Source organism: Onychomys torridus, chromosome 15 (genome assembly GCF_903995425.1).
Source record: "Onychomys torridus chromosome 15, mOncTor1.1, whole genome shotgun sequence".
Classification (NCBI taxonomy): Eukaryota; Metazoa; Chordata; class Mammalia; order Rodentia; family Cricetidae; genus Onychomys; species Onychomys torridus.
Genome location: NC_050457.1, coordinates 70520952 through 70544930, shown reverse-complemented (window position 1 = coordinate 70544930; position 23979 = coordinate 70520952). Strand labels below are relative to the sequence as shown.

Here is a 23979-nt window from a genome sequence, read left to right as displayed (position 1 = left end):
AGAAAGGGAACACCTTAGGTGGGTACCATGAAGAGAACAGGTTTCCAAAAGTAATGTCTTATGAAGAAGACAAAGGGAACATCATGCATGTGTAGGAAAAGAATAGGACTATGGAAACACGCACATTTGCCAGGCATGTGCTCCCATGTGATGACACTGATTGGGGGCAGTCCCAGAAAGGAAGTTGGGAATCTACACACAGTTGGGAATTTTAGACAAGAGACTTAGAAAAGGCAGCAGAGACAAGGCCCAGGCAAACCCCCCCAGAGCCTCTCTAAGCATCAGCTCCCTATAGCACAGGATCTCCCACTTGGTGTTCTGCCTACAAGAGGCTTCCCTTCTATTATTACAGTAACCCGTGGGTTAGGAATACTTGTGCAAAAACTAGGGAGGGCTGTCCAATCAAACAACTTGCCAAGAAAACTGAATGACTGTGCTCCAGTCTCCTTGCCTCTAAAATGAAGTCAATAACCCTCTTCAACCCTATGCTTGGGGAAGTTTTAAGTCAAGACATAAAACACAAAAGCATGACTGACTAAAAGCACACAATTGGCAGTCCAAATGTGTAATGTGTTTATGAAAGTGACTAAGAGTTCTCAATGCATTATAGTTCTCAGCACATGTTCCACTGTGCAGGGAAAGGGAAGAGGATCAAATACAGAGGATGGGCAAAGCCAACAGTCTTCTTTGCCTGGTTCTCTGCTGAGTTGTTGGTAGGAATGGGAGTGGTGCCATTGAGTATTCAGAGAAGTTGACAATACTGTTTCTCTTGTTGTTGGTTCTGAGACCAGTCAGCTGTTCTTTTCTGACTTAAGAAATATTTTCATGTAAATATCTCTAAGTATTAGTAATATCTTGAAGATCATTCTCTGGCCCCACACTCAAGTATGTACATGTGTGCATAGACATCTTCATGTTCATAGTACAGTACTAATCTTGGGTACTTTCTAGAAAAATGCCCCCACACCCAAATAAAATCAATGCATATCCATGGACCATTCAAAAATGCAGATGGTGGTACCCATCTGATACTCTGTGAAGCTTTGGGCGTGGTGGCTGGGAAGAAGAGTTCAAAGCCCTTTCTCTATTTGAAGTGGGGATGAGAGGACGTACTAAGATTACTCACTGAAGTCTCTGGTTCCAGTTTTTAGTGTTTTCCATAATAGAAGACACCAAACTCAAAATGACCACCCACATCATTCCAAACAAATTCAAATTTCTGAACTCTGTGTTGTCTGCTTCTCCTCTGTTGCTATCCTTTAACTTTAGCCCAGCTCCCTAAAGACACTGCCAGCCAATTTCAGTATCTACTTTTTTTCAAAGCACCTTAGGACTATGTCTTTCTTCCCACCATCCCCTAGATAAATTTATTTGGAAGAGGCACTCAGGAAGCGATAAGAAGGGGCAAAGGAGGTGAGGTCTCCTAGGAACAACCCCACAGTCCTTGTGAGTCCCATCATCATTACTACATTCACTCTGCTGCCCTGAAAAAGCACAAAGGAAGACATGACTTGTCCTTAGGTAGTACTTCCTGAATTATAAGATGGGAACCGATGATTTTTAACTCATTTTCAGTTGTTTTTAATCTAAAGTGGAATCAGTGACTACAAATCTTTTGGAGGCAAGCCACTAAGGAATAAACACCTCCAATTTGCAGAGAAGAAAGTTCTACAAATGGAGAGACACAGTACAAATGGTTCAAGGTGGTAGAGATTCAGAGAATGATCCTATCTTTATTTATATCTGTGTCTTATGGCCCCAACAACCCGCCACCAAGTTCCTCTTCCTCATTTCACCTATACCAAACAAAGACAGAAGCAACAGACCTTAGGCTCTAGTCAGTTCTCATCTCCAACAGACACATTTACACTCGCAGGCCCCAGTGCTGCGCATAAAATGCATTTGCTTCCAGGCCATCGCCCTTCTCCTTGGTGACTATGATCTGGTAGTGGTATATGTCTTCCCACTGAAAGAACAGTTTGGTCTGACTGTGATTTGATTACATGGAACCCTCTTTCAACTCATTATTTTCTTAAATTCCTCTCTAAACTACCTGCCCACATTTCATTTCAGCAAGAACCAGGCTCTGCACTTATGAAACAAGAGAGTCAAAATACTCAATCTGTCAATGTACATAAATAATTGACAATCCTTTTAGCTTTTACTTTTTGTGTTTTTTGAGAATAAAATATAGTTACACTATTCTCCCTTTCCTCCTTCCAGACCTTCCCATGTACATTCCCCTTCTTTTATTTCGTTTGTGTTCTCTTTTTCTTTAATTGTTGTTACTGCTGTTGTTTCTCTTTCTTCTCTCTGTCTGTCTGTCTCTCTCTCTCTCTCTCTCTCTGTCTGTCTCTCTGTCTCTCTCTGTCTCTCTCTCTCTGTCTCTCTCTCTTCCTGTTTGTGTTTATTCCTAAATCACATTCCTTTTTATTCCAAGCAACCATGTGTACAGGCATAGGATGGTTCAGTGAAAAGGTGTCTATTAAAGTGCATAAGCATGAGGCCCTGAGTCCAGATCCCCAGCAGTGCTGTAAGGAACTGGTATGGTGCTCTGTCACTGTAGCACTATAGTTGGTAGGGGAGGAGTCTGGAGACAGGGGAGTCCTAGAACTCACTTGCCAGTCTAACCAATTGGTGAGCTCCAAGCTCAGTGAGAGACATGATCTAAAAAAAAAATTGGAAAGTAACTAAGAATAAGTTCCTGTAAACTTCTGTCCTTACATTCTCTCTCTCTCTCTCTCTCTCTCTCTCTCTCTCTCTCTCTCTCTCTCTCTCTCTCTCACACACACACACACACACACACACACACTCACACAAGTTACAGAAAACTAATTTAATAATAAAATGAATAATTAAACAACATTTGAAGTGATTGAGTTAATGAGCCACAAGGTTGCATAAGCATCTCTGTAATTTGGACAGGCAGTTTATTCCTGGGCCTCTATGTGCTAAAGCTGTGGTCACCCACTGCGGCACTGTTGTGAATAGAAGAACTGTTAGGGGACGTGCTCTTGTAGTAAAAAGTTAGGTCACTGTTAGTGTACCATTGAAGGAGCTCCTGGGACACTGGTCAGTTCTGTCTGTCTGTCTCTTTGTTTCCCAACCTACAGAAGGTACACAAGTCTTATCTATTACAATCTCCACCAACATAAAAGGTGCAAAGGGGCAGAGCTGAAAGTTCTGATGTTGTGAGCCAAAGCAGAATTGTCCTTAAACTATATTAATGTTGAAAAGTCATTTGTTACAGTGATGGAAATGTAACCAACAGTCATTTAATAAAAATGAAATAAAAATAAATATGTCAAGGGAATTTCAGTAACTTCTGACAACTAGTTTACATGTTTATATTTCACTCAAATAACATTTTAAAATAATCTTATCAGATATGATTGAAAACTCATCATATAAAACAGGGTAAGGTGGATCTATTTGCATAAGTTCAGTTAATAAGTACTTATGACAATATTTATAAACCAGCCTATTTTTCTTTTCTTTTTAAAACGGTAATATAATTATATCACTACCCCTTTCTCTTTCCTCCCTTCAAATACTCCCATATACCCATCTTTTCTGTCTTTCAAATCTGTGGCCTCTTTTTCACTAATTCACTAATTGTTGTTGTTGTTGTTGGTGGTGTATATACATGTGTATGTGTATGTGAATCCCTAAATATAACCATAACCTGTTCAACTGTATAATGCCACTTATATGTATGTTTCCAGGGATGACTATTTGATATTGGATAACCAATTATAAACTATATTTTTGATAAATAAAAAACTGATATGGGAAATTTGAAACTGAAGTCACATGAACTATGTATAGCCTTTCATATTACCAGTATCTACTTAAATGTACATTTTTATGTTAGTTTATTAAATCTCTGTAGGGCTGTTTTCTTGTTTGTTTTGGTTTTATTGTTATTTGTTGGTTTCTTTTCTTTTCTTTTTTTGAAGGGCACAGCATAGTAGATTCTTTTAAATGTGTATTTAATAAATAATAGATTACAGGAAATCCAAGTAATTACTCAAATATCCTGATGGTTCTTTTTATACTACAATTATGTAACATTGCCCATTTTAGTCCTCTTCAACAACAATGCCCAACTATTTAAAGGTTTTCTATAAGATGAATCCCAAGTGAAGTGCTGACAGGATTCCTTTCATGCCCTCCCCTGGACCAAATGATCTGAGAAAACACGTTGAGCCCTGCTAACCTCCAACCTCTTTCTCAGCTGCTTTCCTTCCAGTATAGACTTAAGACTACTTTGGCCACACAAAAATTCCAGTCCAACTAAGCTACAAGAAGGACCTTAAATCTCTCAAGACAACTTGATCTATTACAGTTTAGGTCAGTGACCTATGAAGTTAAAGGTTACAAAAAGAAAGAAAATCTTCTAAAAGGAATAAAAAATTGATACTCCCAGACGTTGGGCCACTCACACCACAAAGTAAGATCTATGGTCCCTGCAAATGGCTGTTCTCCAGGGCACTGCAGAGGAGGCACACACTTTATCTTGCAATTGTGTGAGCACAGAGGTGGGAATACAATATATGTGAAGTCCAGGAGAAAGGCCACCAACCTTTCCAACACAGAAGAGTAATGTTGTAGGCTCCCAGCCAAGCAGAGATGCTAACCAAATGTTGCTCTTAGCATCTGTTTCTCTAATGGGGCAATTCGTGAGAAGCTCAAAGCTTTAAGTATTCCCATTCATCTTCATAACACCTCTAGATGTAAACGAGTAGTAATGAGGGCTATGGTCATTCTCCGAGGGAGAAAGGCATTGGTACAAAAGATTAAGATGTTAAACTGTTCAGTGTATCATGACATGGTTTAAAGGAACTGTTTTATCTACATATTTTCGTCTCGTTATAGAAATAAGAAGCTACAGTTTGCTAAGTGGTAAACTTGGATTTGTTTTATGGCTATACTAGACAAAAATATGGATTTGTATCTTCTTAGTATTTCTGGAGTAAAATTAGACATTTGTTTCCAAGGTCTTGGGGTAAAATTAGATATTGCACATTCAAATGCAATAAACCAGACCAGTTTATAAGTAATGTTATCAGAGGAGTCCACAGATGGAGAAGACTAATTCAAATCTCAAAGCCATTGCCTTTGACAGATGCCCAATGACAAAGTTAAAGCCTGTTTATCTTTTCCACCACTAGATGTCCAAATAGGTTTTCTCTGTCTCTACTGGAGTTTATGTCTTATTAATTCTAGGACTGAAGAACTCATCATTGGGTCACATCTCATCCCCCAGTGGAACATTAGCAACAAATCACAAAACACAACAATCCATTCTCTGAGGGCATAGTTCAGTCCCTAACAGATGAAGTTGAATGGTGTCATCATGTAAAGTACTAGGATTCAGAGGCCATTAAAGGAAAGGTTAAGCCATCAGGAGCATATTAACTGAACGACTCATTTCATCTAGAGACATCGTAAAATGTAACTGTGACCTCCATTAATTATGAAAGACACAGGTGTTTTAAGATGACATTCTTTTAGAATAACTCAATTGGCCTCTTATGAATATGATTGTAAAGGCAAAGAAAAAAGTCTAAATTCTTATTTAACATGTTAAGGCAGAAGTTCTCTCATAAATGAGAAGACAATGAGTGGGGGAAGAAGATATGGGCATTGCACTCAGAAAAATAGAGACTGAAATGCAGATGTATACATATAAAACATGCTAATAATGGACACAAGAAACTTTTGCTGTTTAACAAAAGTTTAGACTGAAGTTGGTCATGGAACAATTTGAAGACAAAATACATTTCATATGAACAATCACAGTATGACTAAGTGTGAGAAGCTACTGTTAACTGAAACTTTGCCTAGCCTGGATCCAGGTCAAGACTATTATCTCTGCATTGGCAACAGCACATTTCCATCAGAAAGTCTGCCAGTATCCCAGCAGCACACTGCTTGACACTGTGGTATTTGACAAGATGCCCAAATTTTCAGTGGTATTAATAGATGAGAAAATTTAAAAATGTGAGGCAGTCAAAGCTGAAGAACGATAGTGTATGTATACAGTATGAAATACAAAACGTTCCATAAAAAGTTAAACATGAGTCCTTAACAGAGCAACCTTATTAACAAACGTAAGGTATATGAAGGAAATAATGACACAGCTCCTCAACCTGTTTAAACATGTTTACTGACTGTAAGTTAATTCTAAATCCCTGGATGTTTTGTTTTTGTGGACTTAATCATTCTAGAAAAAAATTTCTTCTTGTTCTTTTTCACGGGTGTTTAACAAGCTACACTTGAATTACAGATATATTTTAAGTAATGTTTTTCATTCTCTGGTAGTTCCACACAGTCATACAAAGTATATGGATCATATCCATCCACCACTTTCTCCCTGCAATTCCCTTTAGTGTCCCTCACCCTATATTTCTCCCAACTCAATGCCCTTTGTTTCTTGGTTATTGTTATTAATAACTCCTTGAATGCAGTTAATGTTGCCTATATGTGCATGGTGGTGTGGCCATCCCCTGGAGCATGAGCCCAACACATTAGCTCCTTTGACAGGAGTGGGGACTCAGGGACATATGGTTCATGCACAATTACAGTATATTTCAGTGGATATTTACACTGTAGGTTATTGATTCTGGAAGTTTTTGATGTTTTTAAATATGAGAACAAGTAAATTTTTGGTCATAAGTTCAATCACGATTATTTCTATACATCTTAGAAAATTCTAAATATTGGAGGTGATGAGACAACTGATCATTAAAAGCTCATACTGTTCTTTCAGGGACCAATTGCCTACATCAGGTGATTTACAACTGCCTGTAATGCCAGCTCTGCGGGAGCTGACAGCCTCTTTTGGCCTCTGTGGGCACTGTACTTGTGAGCAAACTTATTTTTCCTCTAACCTCTACTCTCTCACATTCTCTCTCTCTCTCTCTCTCTCTCTCTCTCTCTCTCTCTATATATATATATATATATATATATATATATATATGTATATTAAAATATTTTTAGAAAATATGAAATATATTTGGATCCTTTTAATTTCTATCTACAAAAGAGTATTTCACTTGAACCCTGAAAAGCAGCACATACTAGAAATAGGTTTCAAAACAGAAAACTTATTTCCAACCATCTCAACAGCACACAGACATGTTGAAATGACCGTCTTATAAGACGTATGTGGACACATCCCACTGGAAGAACACTTGCCTAGCATGTAAATGAGACACGAGGTTCCATTCCTCCAACTGGAAACAAAGTTAGAGGATGGAAACACAGCTAAATGTTAGACCTCTTCCCAGAATACATAAGATGCTGAGTGTCATCTCCAATCCCAGTACCATAACAAGACAAAAAGAGAAGAAATAAGATCTCGTTGTACATTGTGGCGCACACAAAGGATTCTAGCACTCAGAAGGCCAAGCCAGGATTGCCACATGAGTTTGAGGACAGTCTGGGGTACAAAGGAAGACCCTATCCCAAAGACAACAAAAAGACGAAGAAGAGCAAAGTGAAATAAATCCACAATAAATTTTAAAAATAAGAGTAACTCTAGGGAGGCTACCTAGAAAACCGGACCCTAGGAAAGACACAGGGATCACCCAATGACAGAGAAATGGATGAGATCTATATGAACAACCTGGACGACAGTGGGAGTAATGAAGGGCAAGATTTGAGGGAAAGAAAGCTTAGGGGAGCAGGAGATCCCAGCTAGATCAAGAACAGAAAGGGAGAACAAGGAATAACAGACCATGATAAATGAAGACCACATGAGAACAGGAATAGGCAGAGGGCTGGAGCGGTCCCCTTAAACCCACAATGATACATCCACTGTAGACTACTGGCAATGGTCGAGAGAAAGCCTGATCTGACCTAGTCTGGTGATCAGATGGCCAAACACCCTAACGGTCATGCTGGAACTCTCATCCAATAACTGATGGAAGTGGATGCAGAGATTCTCAGCCAGGCCCCAGGTGGAGCTCCAGGAGTCCAATTGTCGAGAAAGAGGAGGTACTGTAAGAATGTGAATTGTTGAGACCAAGATTGGAAAAGCACAGGGACAAATAGCTAAACAAATGGAAGTACATGAATTATGAACCAAAGGCTGTGCAGTCCCCAGCTGGAGCAGGCCCTCTGGATTGTAGTGGATAGCCATCCCAGCATTGGCCTGGAAGTTCCAACCCCCATTGAGGCTTTGGTTTACAACTTTCTTATTTAGACAAAAGTGGGAGATGTAGTGGATAGCCATCCCAGCATTGGCCTGGAAGTTCCAACCCCCACTGAGGCTTCGGTAATGGTCACGCCCACAAGGCAGGGCAGAGGAGGAAGCGGAAGACTAAGGATCGGGAAGAGGTCTCTCTCTTGGTTCCTGGACTCTGGACGCTGGAGGTAGACCGAGCAGAGTTCTCCAGAGAACACGGCCGGACTGCACTATACCCTTGCCAGACCCTGTAAACTACCCCCTCATTTGTAAGTACCCCACAAAATAAACCTCCCTTTTAACTACTTGAGCGGCCTTAATAATTTCACCAATACTGGATAAGTGAGACAATTGAATAGCTTGAACTGTTTGGGAGTCACCCAGGCAGTGGGACCCAGACCTGTCCTTAGTGCATGAGTTGGATGTTTGGAACCTTGGGCTTACACAGGGACACTTTGCTCAGCCTGGAAGGAGGGGACTGGACCTGCCTGTACTGAATCCACCAGGTTTAAATGAATCCCCAGGGGTGCCTTGATCCTGGAGGACATGGGAATGGAAGGGAGGGGATAGGAGAAGGTGGGAGTGGGGACAGGAGGGGCGAGGATGGGGAACCCATAGCTGATGTGTAAAATTAAAACACAAATATAATAAATAAAAAAAGGAAAAAAAAGAGTAAAGGCTCAGAAACAGAATAGCTTCTCACTTAGCTACAATGAGGTAATGCTGGCAGATTTCAAAGCTTGCATTAAGGAAACCAAGTAAGAGATACCTGTCCTGAGGCATATATTATGAACAAAAGTCACAATTCAACATTGTTAACAATCACCCTGATCATTTCAACCTTGTTATGCTTTAAAGATGACTTGTGGATCTCTGAGGTTCGGATGACTCTAGTACTCAACTAGTAAGGTGGATGCTGACTTCTACTCCTATGTAGATGTTATGTGTATGATTCGTTATTTTCTATTTTCCAGTTAATAGAGAAACTTATCACCTGAAACAATAGCAACAAAGTAGTTCTGACTCCTTTAGCTTGTGATTTCCTAGGAATGTTCACCATTTTAATTACTTGTATGTATAATTATTTCTCTGGTCTCTCTTCAGTTAGTAGAACTTTCTATTTAGTCATCATACAGCTTTAAATAACCAGACTCATTGCTCATTCACCAACATGCCCCTTCCCAATGAATCCCACTGATGTCTCCTTGGGCCCTCGCCCTCAAACACCCCATTTTCTTTGTCATAAATCACTGTCAAGCCAAATTCTGACAAATGTCTGCACCTGTTTCCCCTCCTATTCCCATCCTGAACTTCAGGTTCTTTCTTACCTGACTACACCCTCAGCCAGTGTCTTGCCTAACCCTGGCACACAGCATACAGTAGCAGCATCTCCTCATGTAGACATGAGCACAAGAACACACAGGTGTGGAAGTCTGGGGCATCTGTCTATGGTCAGCTCCCCAATGCCATGTAGGAAAGGATCTGAACAAACCAGTGAGTCTGACAGTTCTTCCACAGTCTACAAAGACCAGGAGAGAGCCCTGGGCCTGTGTGAAGAGTTGTCAATCCTTTTGTTAGAAGATCAATTCCCAACTTGGCCTTTGACCTGGGACCTCGGCCAGAGTCACTTTCCTTTTTCAGTCACTACCCAAATCCTCATTCTAAGCTCTTCTTCCCCAGACTCAGGACGTTCTGTCACTTTCCTATGAAAATCCTTCTCGTGTCTACCCATGCTCAAAGCATCTCCAAGGCCCACCTGGATGGGTGCTTTCTCAGCGCAGCCTTCCTTGCCCCAAGTACCTTTGCTGCTAGTGTCCTTAGTGCCACCCAAACTGCTCACAAAGAAATTATCACTCATGTCCCTGTTACCCCACAAAGCCAAAAGTCAGAAATAAACCAGGGTAGAAAACTATGCACTTCTGTGGTCTATGCCACACATAGTCAAATTTGCAGTTATAGCTCCAAATCAGCTGCAGTCATGGTGCAAATGAACAGACATGACCGTGTTCCAATAAAACTTTATTAGCAAAACACAGAAAGCCAACTCAGGGGCCACTGTTAACCAACTCTTACATTTGAAGCTTCATCTTCATTTATCCAATTCTTCACAGCATACTGTATTTTTAGTAAATAGTAGATGCATTAAGGGTCCTAAATGGAAACTGCATAAAATAATGAATTCTTGAGTCCCATGCAAAACTAACTCAGAAGAAAACTCTCTTAACACTTAAAACCTGTGTCACATACAAAGGACTTAATCACTACCACATCCTGTTGTTGGCCAAGATTTTCATATTCATAAAAAGGAGAATTTTATTATTTATTTATTTATTCACTTTTAAATTTATTTTAATATCTAAACAACTATATGCTGTTAAATAATGGTTTGCTTATTAAATAAATAAATAGATAAATACTTGGCTATGCCCAAACGAGACGTGAGGTTTTGTTTTTGTTTTCTTTTTTTTTAAGGACTCAGAGGGTTTAGAGGATGGCTAAATTATTAAAATATTTACTACAAAGGAATGAAGACAGGAGTTTGGCTTCCAGGACCCCATTTAAATACCTACTGGGCATGGCAAGCCTGTCTATAATTCCAGTACTTGGAAGGCAGAGACAGGAGCTTGATGAGCCCTATCAGAGAATGCTGGTGTCAAGCGAGACATCGCCCAAATGAATAAGGTGGATTACCATCAAGAAAGATCCCTGACATCAGCCTTGGGCCCCAGAAACATGCACATACTATGCACACACACCTACACATACACACATGTGTGTACGAACACACATATGTGAGAGAAATAACAAAATAATAGAAGATACATGAAGAAAACATAGTTAGAAATCATTCTTAAAACAGACCTCACCTGTCTAAGCACATTCTGCTAGGGCACATGAATTCACAGGGCCAGGACCAGCACAGAGGAGGCTTAACTTTGGAGGAATTGATCCTTAAGTACACCGATATTTGGTAAATAGGTTGAAGCCGGGTATCTTTATTATTATTAAATTATACAAGTTGATAGGATTTAATCTGACAATTCTATACATTTGTACAGTGTGTTCTGATGAGAACTGTGGAGTTAACCATTTTTTAAATCTCCTGAAAGCAATCCTTCATAATCAGACAGATAAAAATTATACATCCTTCTGAGCTGAGTGTGAGGTTTCAGTACATGAGTGATAGGTCCCAAGCAAATCAGGGGAACTGATGTTCCTTTCTCCTTGTCCTTGTTTTCTGTCTGTAGCCTTTGTCTCCCCTCATCAGTTTTTCATAAAATAAACACTAATCTGCTGTGAGCTAGGGCCACCACACAGTTCGGTAGAACACAGGAACACATTAATTGTACTTAATTGTCTGAGTTCCTGTTATCTGACATCACAGCCTGCCCGGTGTCTAGTCATCACTATTGTTTGCCTGTAGGTTCTAGACAGTAAATCTAAAGACTTGTATTTTGTGGCTAGAAGTTCTCATTGTCCGTAGACCATTTATTCACTGACCAAACAAATGAAACTCTCAACACACAGACTTCCGATATGCAAAACAGAAACTGACCCATGTCCTAACATATCACATTTAAAGATCCCTCCTCAATACAATGGATTTATTTTTATCTATGTCCATCAGATTTATTGACATAAATTTAAATAGCCTGAAGATTTTTAAACTAATCATGTTTCTTTTTTCCCTTTATTAAGAAATTTATTCATTTTACATACTAACCAGTAACATGAATCTTAGAGAGTCTTATTAATAAAAAACACTGGAGCTAGATATTAGGGTGAACGCTGAAAGATCAGAGAGATAGAACAGGCCATAGCTAACTTCACCTTGCCAACTACTCAGCCAATCCTGTTTCCTCAGACTGGAAGCCTCTAAGTCTTCATCCAAATGAATCTCAGCTTAACTGCTGCTCAAGAGCCTAAAAGCTTAACCAGCTCTAGTTCCTGGTCCTCACACCTTATATACCTTTCTGCTTCCTGCCATCACTTCCTGAAATTAAAGGTGTGTGTCACCATGCCTGGCTGTTTCCAGTGTGGCTTTGAACTTAGAGAGATCCTAATGGATCTCTGCCTCCAAAGTGATAGGATTAAAGGTGTGTGTGCTACCATTTTCTGGCCTCTATGTCTATCTAGTGGCTGTTCTGGTTTCTGAACCCAGATAACTTTATTAGGGTGCACAATATTTTGGGGAACACAATATCACCACACCAACCATAGATAACCCCCCTCTCATCCCTCCTCCTGCTCCCCTCAGCCTTCCCCTTCAGCCCACCCTCCATCCCCTCCTCTAAAAAGGTAAGGCCTCCCATGGGGAGTCAGCAAAGTCTGGTACACTCAGTTGAGGTAGGTCCAAGACCCTCCTCATGCATCAAGGCTCTTCAAGGTGTCCCACCATAGGTAATGGGCTCCAAAAAGTCAGCTCATGCACCAGGGGTTGATACTGATCCCACTGCCAGGAGGCCCTTTAAGCAGACCAAGCTACATAACTGTCTCATTTATGTAGAAGGCCTAATCCAGTCCCATTGAGATTCCACAGCTGTTGGCTTAAAGTTCCCACTAGTTTGTTTTAGATGTCTCTAGATGTCTCCCCATCATGATCTTGATGCCCCTTGCTCATAGAATCCATCTTCTCTCTTTTTGACTTGATTCCTAGAGCTCAACCTGGTGCTTGACTGTGGGTCTCTCCATCTGCTTCCATCAATTACTGGATGAAGGCTCTATGCTGATTGTTAGGGTATTCATCAATCTGATTATCCGAGTAGGCCAGCTCAGGCATCCTTTCCACTATTGCCAGTAGTCTAAGCTGGGGTCAGCCTTGTGGATTCCTGGAAACTTCCCTGGCACCAGGTTTCTCCCTATTCCCATGATGTCTCCCTCTTCCATTGCTCTCCCACTCCATCCCTGTTAAAGTATATCTTTAAGAGGAGACATTTTGAAAAATCATGAGTCTATAGGTCAAGTTAATTAATCAAACAGACTATGCAGACAAAGAAAGGAAAAGGTATAAAGGGAATATAATTAAACTTTGTTTGTTTGTTTGGTCTGGACAAGACAAACCTTACTCTTGTTCATGAGAGTATGCTTGGGAAGAGTGAACATACAGCAGGACAGGAAATAGGAAGTACAATTGTATTTTTGTTCTAACTTAGGTGGTGACTGTGTCTTGTCCCCATTGACTGGGGTCCTTCCTCACAATCGAACTCAGCTGGCTAGTGTGAAAGAATTGGCCCCTAGGAAATGGAGGAAGAAAGGGAAAGGGGTCATCGCTTGAAGGAGAATAGACTCACTACTCCAAACCATCAAATTCCTAGAATGGAGATAAAAACAAAGGTTTTACTGGGTAGTGATGTGGATATCAATCTGTATAAATAAATGCTGATTGGCCAGTAGCCAGGCAGGAAGTACAGGCGGGACAAAGAGAGAAAAGAAGGGGGAAGTGGAAGGCTGGGACAGGGAGAGATGCTGTCGGCTCTCACCATGAGTAGATGTTAAGATACTGGTAAGCCACAAGCCATGTGATTAATGGAAATGGGTTAATTTAAGATATAAGAACAGATAGAAAGGAGCCTACTATGGCCACACAGTTTATAAGTAATATAAGTCTCTGTATGTTTACTTGGTTGTGTCTGAGCAGCTGCGGGACTGGCGGTGAGAGAGAGAGGTTTGTCCTGACTGTGGGCCAGGCTGGACTAGAGAAAACTCTAGCTACAGGGTAGGAATGACTAAAACATTCGGATAGAAATCTTCCAAGGTGAGGGAGATAAGAAGATTTTAAACCCTTGTCCTACACATGAGTTTTTGGTAGAAAAGATTCAAATCTGATATTTCTTACAAAACCCAACTCTTTAAACAAACAAACCAAAACACAATCTTTTCTTCAAAGTCTTTGAAAACTTGACTTTTTCAAGGTCTCAAATGTTCTATCTTGGAGTAAGAAGCTAAAATGGGGAGGGAATGCCTGTGCACTAACCGTTGACTCAATAAGCCAGAGTTAGGTCCCTAGTACAAAGAATAATTATCCCACTTTTCTCAAGCTCAAGTAAACCTGAAGACTAAATCCTATACTGCCCTCAACAGAACAAAAATAAATTAATTTTGGCCACCTGCATGGTATTAAACCCTTAACAGGAAACTGCAACCAAAGACTAAGAGAATTGGTAATGATCCAAAAGACTGCACTCCCTAGACAAGTTTACATAAGATGTTATTTAAACAACTACATCTCACTAATATTGCCCAGATATAAGGCTTCAAATCTTGGCTCACTGGAGCACCTAGTGCAACCCAGGGAGACAGACCCTCTATTATTTCTATTATTTTAACCTAAAAATTAATGATGATGGCTTACCTTAAACCATGCTAATGAAGTAAAGCATCTTAAGCACCAATGCACTTAATACCAGCTCCACGGAGGAGAAATATAAGAAAAGAAGATGTAATTAAGTCTACAAGTAAAGGTTCAGGTGAGGTCATATAAGAAAAAGGGGTAGGAATGAGCAGCATTGTCCCTCTTTCCATCTCCAACTGCTTCTCCTAAGTCATAATTAATGAGAACACAGCATCCTTATAGTCATCCCCTCTCCTCAGGTTTCTGTGCACGGTGGCACCATTGCTTCTTGGATTCACTCCCAATCTCTGATTTCATCCCCTTGGCACTTGCTACTTTTAATTTCATAAGCCTGACTAAGACACATCCTTCAAAATCCGGAAGAGATGTGTCTGCTGGAAGCTGAATTGTTGATCCTGTAAGCATTTCTAGGTTTACTTTAAATGATATGGTGCTTCCAGCAGGTTAAATCTTGGGGGGAAATTTAAAGCAAAAAACAGGGATTATCACTACCTGAAAAATAGAGAATGGCATTAGTCGATATTGGAAAAGTAAAGTTTATCTGAATCTAAAATAGTCTCTCTCTCTCTCTCTCTCTCTCTCTCTCTCTCACTCACACACACACACACACACACACACACACACACACACACACACACACACCTTGATTAGAAGTAGTTGAATATTTGTTTTGTGTGGGAAAAACTCATTTTAAATAAACTGAAGCCTGTCTTCTTATTTAGCACAGTCTTAGGAGAACAAGTCTTCTCTCAAAACAATTCACTGTGAAGTCTTAGGAAGACCCAACTCCAGTGTCCTGCCTTCCCATGTGAAACAAGCCAGAACCAACTCAAGGCAAAGCATCAAAGGAATGAATGGCTCAGCCTGGTAGGAATGACAAGGTAGCCACTGTCTAGGAATATGCAGTTCAACCAATTACATACTTTTTTTTTTTTTTTTTTTTTTTGCTTCAAAGAACAACTTAGAAAAATGTCCTTTCTTGTCTCCTCAGCCACACATAATAAAAAACTAAATTGTTGGTGGTCTGTGATGCCCAGGGCCTAAAACCCAGAATTTCAATGCATTTAAGATTTTCAGCAGTTCTGAATACATAAAGTAAAATCAACCATAAGTAAAGTATGACTCTTTCCTTATTTTAATTTTCAGGTTTAGAGAGTTAAACATGAGGAAAACAAATGGTTAAAAAACACTGAAATCATTCAACAATTCCACTCACTGTGATTTCTGATGAATCTGAGCCCTGTGTTGGAAGCACTTGGTCTAATAACAATTTAGTTTTCTTATAAAAACATACAAAAGAAAAAGCCAGGCTGATTGTAATCTATACCATTTTCTGTGCAGGAATATAAAGACATATCATCTGCTGTATAGAAAAATGTTTACTGATAAGAATGGTGATGCAAAGGCTGGAATGATCAATCCAATGTGCAAAATGTGCACCCAGAAAGGGTTCCTGACATCAGTCCATGTGCACAGCTATGGGTGGATCTATACTGAGGTCAGGTCTGTAGGGCTGGTCCTCACATTAGATCATGTGTACACAGAGACTTACACATAACCAGCATCTGTCTACTTGGTATAGCCATTGTGTTGCCTTATTGTAATAGATTTCTGCTAAAATTAAAACCAAATATTTCCATAAAAATAAATAATTAAATTTGATCATTAATTCATGATCATTATCTGATTCACATATAAGGTTTCTGGGTCCCAAACTCACCACCTTATATACACAGATGGTTGAGTAATCTAGACTGTGGGTTGGTTTGTGAACACTAAGTGGGTCCTTTCTGACTAAAACACCACAGATTGCAAATAGGCCCATCACATAGAAAACTGTAGATGAAGAATAAGAGTGTCAGAAAGTAAATATGGAAAGTGAATAATTGACAGCATAGGAAACAAAGAATTTAAAGGAAAAACATCTGAAAAACAAGATCGATATTGAACTGTGCTTTCATTTAGAAAGCCACTTTGAAGACAAATGTCCAAATAGCTACAAAGGAAACCTCAATTCCTTCCCCATTGCTCTATGGCAAAGACACTGCAGGTGCTTTAATGATGCACTCTTTCATGACAAGTGCCCGGAATTTTGTATTATTAAATGCAGCTAACTTGCAAATAACTGGCACCACACATCATGCTGTGTGCATCATGTCACCTATCATTTGCGATCATCATTCAAATCTAATACCTGGCACCTATCCCTGTGATTCGGGACCACCATTTGCCACCCATTAGATAGAATCTGAGGCACAAGAACTCATTTGCAAAATAAAAATGTTATCTTCCTCCCTCACATCTGTCGCTACAATCCTATGCACAGCAAACTGAGGCTTGTAGCTTGTGAAGTATTATGACTGTCATTCCTTTCACTATTATCCACAAAAAAATCCTGAGCAGTTGCATATTCTTTTGCCTTGATTTTCTTTTCTTCTTTCATTCCATGAAATTGATTTCAGTAGGTTTTGTGGCCAGAAGTATACAGCCTCCCGACACACATTATCCTAAGAATGGAAACACATGGGAGTCAAATACCACAAGCAAATAACTGAAAGGTGAATTGTGGCTGTCTATGCACGTGTTGATTTCCTTATGTCTTACTGCATTTTCCACATTCCCTTAGAAGGAAGGTGGCCAAGTGTAATGGTTGCAAACAGGAACATTATTAAATTTTCAAGAAGCAGGAGCAAAGAAGGATTTGAACGCCAATCCATTTAAATTCATATGAAAGTCACCATACACCTTGGAAATGGTAAATGAGTGAACCTTTCTAGAAATTGCATGGATTCCAATTCAAATCCCTTCTGGTGCCCCATAAGCACAAATTGCCTGAAGAGGTATTTTTCTTCTGCTGCACAATAAGCTCTCCTTATCAAACAGTGCTAAGGATCTTTAACTGACTTCACTCTCGGGGACATAAAGCATCACTGATATAAAGGGAAACTGGCCCAGAAATGGTTTCACAATATCTAGGGCTAACTATGAACAAAATAAATAGGCCTGGTCTATTTTTCCACAGTTCATATTTTTAAACCATTACTGGTTTCTGAAAAAGCACACATGCTATCCAAACTTATCTTGCTAGGTCATGCTTTCCCAAAAAGAACCCGAGGGCTGGGCTATTTTTAAAATTTCATAAGTGGTCAGACTCCCTCCCAAATGTGCTGAGCCTAATCCCACCAAATTTCCTAGATGGAATTCTGCCTTCCTCCTTCACGGTTATCTCCCCAAAATGTGTATGTGCATAAATGTGGATTCATCTGGAAAGCGCAGGGCTCTGTCATACTGTGGGCTTGCTGGGAACCTGTTCATGTGGCATTAATCTTCACAACAACTGGAAGGGGTGAAAACTATTAGATCAACTTTAAAGATAAGGAAATCACACTCAGAAGCAGGCTGTTGGCCAGGGAGCTTTGGAAGCCCAGCCCACTCCTTCCTTCTCCATTTATCAAGTACCCATAATGTATTAAACATCGTTCTAGAGTATAAGACACAGTTTGTGTCCCTGGGGTCTCCGGGATCTCAAAGCAAACACTATAAAATAGTATATTTTGCTTATCTGAAATTCAGGTGTCACTGAGCATACTGCATTTTGTCTGTGTTCACTTTACACTGCCCACCAGGGTGACTCAAGCACTGGTCCATTCTCTTCCAGAGGAACTGGGCTTAGAAAGCAATGCTATGAAGACTAGCAGAGCAGCTCCAATAGGGACACTGAGGGACAGTGTTCCGTTGAGAACCATATCTAGCCACTACTGCACCCAGAGCAGGCACAGGAGACAGCCTGTCCTCACAAGCTTCAGTTTACTCCCTGTCTTCTCACTTCCCTTAAGAGAAGAAGCTAGTATCTTGACCAAATGCCCAATTTTTCAGTCCTCAAGATGGTGGAGACCCTTGAGCCAAACTAATGGAAAGCTTTTTTAAAAGATTTTAAAGAAGATTGGGGGATGCAGGATCAAGACTGTCTGGGATCTTATTTATGCCTGCTTTTAAGAAAAGGGCCTATTCCTGTTTGATCACAGTCAAATGCAAGCCTTGAGGTGTATAGCCTCTCGCCTTCTCATACCAAATATAACTATCTAGAGGTCATTCTAACTCCGTTTTCCTGAAATTTCCTACAGATGCATAAATGGACAAATAAAATCTTAGATTAACCGTGTTGCATGGTCTGATATCTTTGGGGTTCTACAAGGAGAAAGACACTATGCTACATTTTAATGAAACAAAAAAGCAAACAAAAAGGCTTGACCCATACTCTGATACCTAAGAAAAAGATGGCCCTTGTGAAGAAATAATACAATAACCTCAACAGTGTAGTCAGAACAGTAGACCCTTGAATACTAACTAATGGAACAGGGCAAAAGCTAGTAATGTTCATGACCAGTAGAGGATATTGAGTCAGGTCCTTCTCTGTGAGAAGGATGTAACCAAGAAAAAAAAAATGGCATGGGTTGATTGAAGAATTATCCAGTATTAAAGAAAAATTAAACCTGATCCTGGAAGAAAGAAAGTATGCTGTATAGCTATGGGAAACCTAATAATTCTGTAGGCCTAGACCATGGGGGAAAGTATGAGACAGGAGACACAAGGCAGAGCATTGCCAGTCTCAACAGAGAGCCAGTCCATGTCCAATGGTGTTCCCAAATGCAGACACTACCTAAAAGAGGATGTTAGCTATGGTTACAAAAGGAGGAGAAAAATCCAGAGACCAGGAGACCAGTTTAAAACCTTTGCAATGTATAGCCCACACTCTGAGTGATGGATGGAATGTGATGAGAACAACACTGGAAACCCCCTTGCCCCATCAACTGTAGAAAGTGAGAAAAAAAGACACCAAGAATCTGTCTGGCTCACACTCACAGCCTCCTCACAACTGTCCCATTAGCACCCACCCAACACTGTGACCCAGGCTACCTTCTCCCATTCACCTACAGTTACAGTTGCATATCACGCAACCTGCATATTGAAGGCATGCATTAGAGCTTCTAGGAGGCCATGGGTGAGCTGTAGTGTATAGAGTTCAGTCAGTGACCCCTCATGTCCTCCCAAATGCTCTGACGTAGGCTCTAAAGGAGATAATTCTCGGAGATTTCTACGTTTATCTGGAAGACCCAGAACACAATTCAAATTGAGCTTCACTCTGGTCTATATGGGGATTTTCAAATTTTCAATCTACAAAATATATTTCTTATTATGTACAAATGTGTCTGATATAAAAGATGCTCAAGATGCCTTCCTTGGGTTCCAGAAGAGTCCAAATTTATGTATGGCATGTTCCTGAATGTAAGAATTACACACATTTTCAGAGGAAATATCAGTCAGAATGATGGAGAAAACTCTAAATCTAAGAATTGGGCCCATGTGCCCAAATACACACAGGTGTTGACAACACACAGGAATCTGATCACCCCCAGGAGACATTGTGATATTTTCCTTGAATTCTCAACTTCCTGGCATTGGGCTATTCAGGGACACTAAAAAAAAAAAAAAAGTGATGGTGGGTGTTTAGAAGCACAAGCACATGGAGGTGTCTGGTCTCTTGAACTCTACTGAGAAACACACAGAAGTCAAGGACATGTTTTCTTGGATCGAAGTGCCTAGGTTTGAAACTGGGGCTCATCTTTCACAGGGTGTATGCTTCTGGACAAGTTGATTTACTTTTTGCTTCATTTTTCTCATCTCTAAATTAAGAACAGAAGCCAGAAAAAACCCTTCTCTGGGATTGTGGTCTGAACAGTTTCATGAATTCAGATCTGAAACTTGCTGCAGCAGGGAGGGGCTGATCCACACTTGGAGTAAAGAGCTCACCCCCTTCCTTTCTGAGGATTTACCATATGTTGTGCACATAACACTTCATTCTTAGATGAAATTACATTATTCAGTACACAATGATTTCAGCCAAGAAACCCGGGTATCGTTGCACAGATATGCAATGAAATAAAAAAAAATATTTGTGGAGGCAAAACCCAGCATCTCTTACCTTGTTCCTACAACAAGTTCTTTCTGTCCAGGGTCAAAGGTTAACCTCGAGAAATCCACAGCATTCTCTGCCCTGAACTCCCGTAACCAGGGGCCAATTTCTAAACATGAAAAAAGGAAACAAATAAAAAAGGTTAAAACATGAATGATCTTCCTCCAGGATGACGGAGAGGGTGCACCAGGCACAAGCGGAACAGCAAGGACTCAGGGCTCCCCTGGTGCATACATTGGGTACCACTGGAGGCTTTTTTATTAGGAGATCACATAATCCATACATTAACCTGCAAAACACAGAAGGCGGCCACTCATTAAAGAGAAATGAGACCTCAGAGCTTGGCTGTGATTTATAAGCCAAATGTGCATTTTCCTGTTGGTTGCAGATGAGCATTCACACTTCACATGACCCATCAGAGGAACAGGGAATGATAATGACCATCTCCTGTCAGACTCCAGGGCTGAGTCCTGCACAATGACCAACTCCACCAGGCTTAGAAGCAAGGAGAAAGCCTGGGCACCTCTGCCTCTTTCAAATGTATATTTGAAAGAGGTAGGCCAATTAGATTTCTATTTTGGCCCTGTAATTAGACTTATTAGACACATTTGGTCCTTTATGGATGAGATATTCGCAGCTACTCAATTGCAATGCTCAATTGCATTATTTCTAAGGGAAATTAGGAAACAGCCACACTCTGAGGGTTCAGGCTCTTTCTTCCTTTTTTTTTTTTTTTCCTTCTTTTTAAATTTTTACAAGCACTGTTAACTCTTCTTAGAAGTTAACTTATCAGAGTCTGATGGTGATGAAATGACAGTGTGTGGAGTGTGGAGAGGGATGTAACACTTCTTCTGAGCCATGCCTCAAATCTGGCATTGAAGAAACACACAGTGCACTGCTTGCCAGTTTCAGGGTACCTTCTCTTCTTCCTTGGCAACCAACCATATAATTGGATGTTCTTTTTCTTTGATTTAGTGTTTGAATAATATCATACTGACTAAATGGGCATATGCTAACTGTCAAACCAATGCTATTATTGGTTTAAAGAAGGACAATAGTTTCTTTGAAAGATAAAAACAGATCTAGCATAGAAAACCCTTGTCATATAACATGTACTACAGAAGTAGCCTCATGTGTGGATAGCGAAATCTCTTCACTATAAGATACTGGGGAATTGAAATTGATTGAAAGTTATTTTCCTCTTAAAGAAAACCAGGTCTAAGCTTATACACAGACTTATTTTTGAAATTTTAATATATATGCTACCCTAATGTCTTCTTGGCATTTTACACACTTTTTTTGCATGTTTACCATAAATCAATTAAAACAACTATTCATTTATAACTATGTATATACAAGACATCAGTATTAAAATATATTATTAGTAAATGATCCTTCTAAGAAATTATGATTCCATTAGGGCAATAGCACTAATGTCTCTGTAAACATAAATATAATTTATAAATATCTGTAGGGCTCTGGGAATTATACAACAACAGAGAGAAGAGGCTGGTGGGAACAATGGGAAGGAAGAGTCATCCAGAATCACAGGGCAGCTGTCCTAGAGGAGCAGGCAAGGGAGCAACATGCAGACCACAGTGACCCTCTGACCAACCTCATATGGAGAACACACTTAAAAAAAACTTCACTTTTGTCTTGTTTTAATTATTTAATTTAGTTTATTTTATGTGCATTGGTGTTTTGCCTGCATGTATGTCTGTGTGAGGGGTCTGTACTGGTTCTTTGAAAGTGGAGATAGTTGTGAGTTACCATGTGAGTGCTGGAAATTGAACCTGGGTCTTCTGGAAGAGCAACCAGTGCTATTAACCACTGAGCCACCTCTCCATTCCATTATCTAACCATCTTTATTCTAACATGAGGACCATGGTTTTCATTCTCTGTATCTCATATAACCATCCTTACTATGACAGTACTTCCAGGTAATGGGAGATTAAAACCAAAGTTCTGGTGTCTACAACATAGAAGCAGTGCCTTAGATGTGGTGGCCATTGAGTAATGTGTGAAGTTAATGGTTAGGAATGAGTGAGTCCATTCAAGAGTTGGTGAATTAATAAGGAAGGAGTAAGGATGAAGAATGAAGAAAAGAAAAAGTAACAGCAACTTAAGAAATGCTGGACTGGAAATCAAGAGGTATACTTAACATGTAAACCATAGGGAAATTCAGGTACAATCTATGACATGTAGCAGATGTAACAAGAAAGCATTTCTAAGTTTTCAAGAGAGCACTTAATATACCAAATCAAAGATCCAGGGAATAGGAATGGACCATTGACAGAGAAGATGCTGTGGAAAGTATAGAGAAAGAGTAAGAATACCAGATATGAAAAACACTAAATATCATAAAATTTAGGTAGTTACCATGAAAACGGAAATGCAAGAAGTGCTGGGAGGGTCCTTGTCAGACTGGTGATTAGAGATGAGACCAAGGAGGGGAAATTAGAGGAAACAAAACATTTTCAGGTCAAACCAAGGAGTCAAGGGTCAGAGGGCATGAGCTGATTTTGAAAGGTCATGGATTCAACTGCAACAGAAAGAATGTCACCCACTAAAATGGGCGGGTGGATTGCAGAGACATCTTCTCACATCACTTAAGACCAGAAGAGCTAACATGATGCTTGAATTCAAAAGCATCACCATTTAGAGGAGAAACCCACAAGGAGCCCTGATCTAGACGCCCAGGCTGGAGGGAGTGCATCTCACTTCACTCACCATAATTTGCAAGCTCCAGAGGCAAGGACTCAGACCCCCTCCCAAATACAAGAGGGAGAAAAATGAACAGAGCCAAGGCTGACCTTGCTTGTTGGTGGAGAAATGCAAACCAAGTAAGAGCAGAAAACATTATTACAAATATCAGAAAATAATCAGCTAGCTTGTTCAGCATCCATTCATCAGTTAAAAGTGGAAAAGTGGAGACAGGAGGAGCCGGCTAAAAAGAAGCACTTCAGATCTAGGCTTCTATTCTGAAGAACAACAACAATAACAAAACAATAGTGTTTCTGGAAACATTCCCAAGAAGTAAAAAGGAGCTGAGCAAGAAGAAGAAAATGAGAAAATGAGTGAACAGTATAGTGGGTCAGTGTTCTTCCATTTTGTTAACTAAATTTCAATTGCCCCCCGCAAGAAAAAAAAAATCCTATACTTTTACAGGACCAACACTCACTCAAAAATTAACCTAACTGTATAGTTTCTTTATTTTGATTGTCTGTTGCATTCCTGATCAATGTTAGTTTGCCTCAACTTTGTGTATCATATACCCTTACTTCTTACTGAATCTATTAAAGCCCTTATAGGAACTTCTGCACAGACCAAGCTCTTGAACTAAACCCCTGTATGCACAAACCACAACTTCTCAGTGTTCTCTATCCTCTGCTGAAGACCAGGGCTCTGATTTTTGCAAAATGTCATCTCTTTAAATGTATTTATTCCCTTTCCTATGTC

General features: G+C 39.9%; 1 protein-coding gene across 1 annotated transcript in view; it reads right to left on the bottom strand.

Moving 5' to 3' along the window:
• Positions 1 to 23979, bottom strand: part of Sema5a (semaphorin 5A) — a 472079-nt gene that overhangs the window by 223045 nt on the left and 225055 nt on the right. Inside the window, 1 exon segment of the mRNA XM_036206837.1 lies at positions 20530 to 20629. Coding sequence (XP_036062730.1) covers positions 20530 to 20629 — 100 coding nt within the window.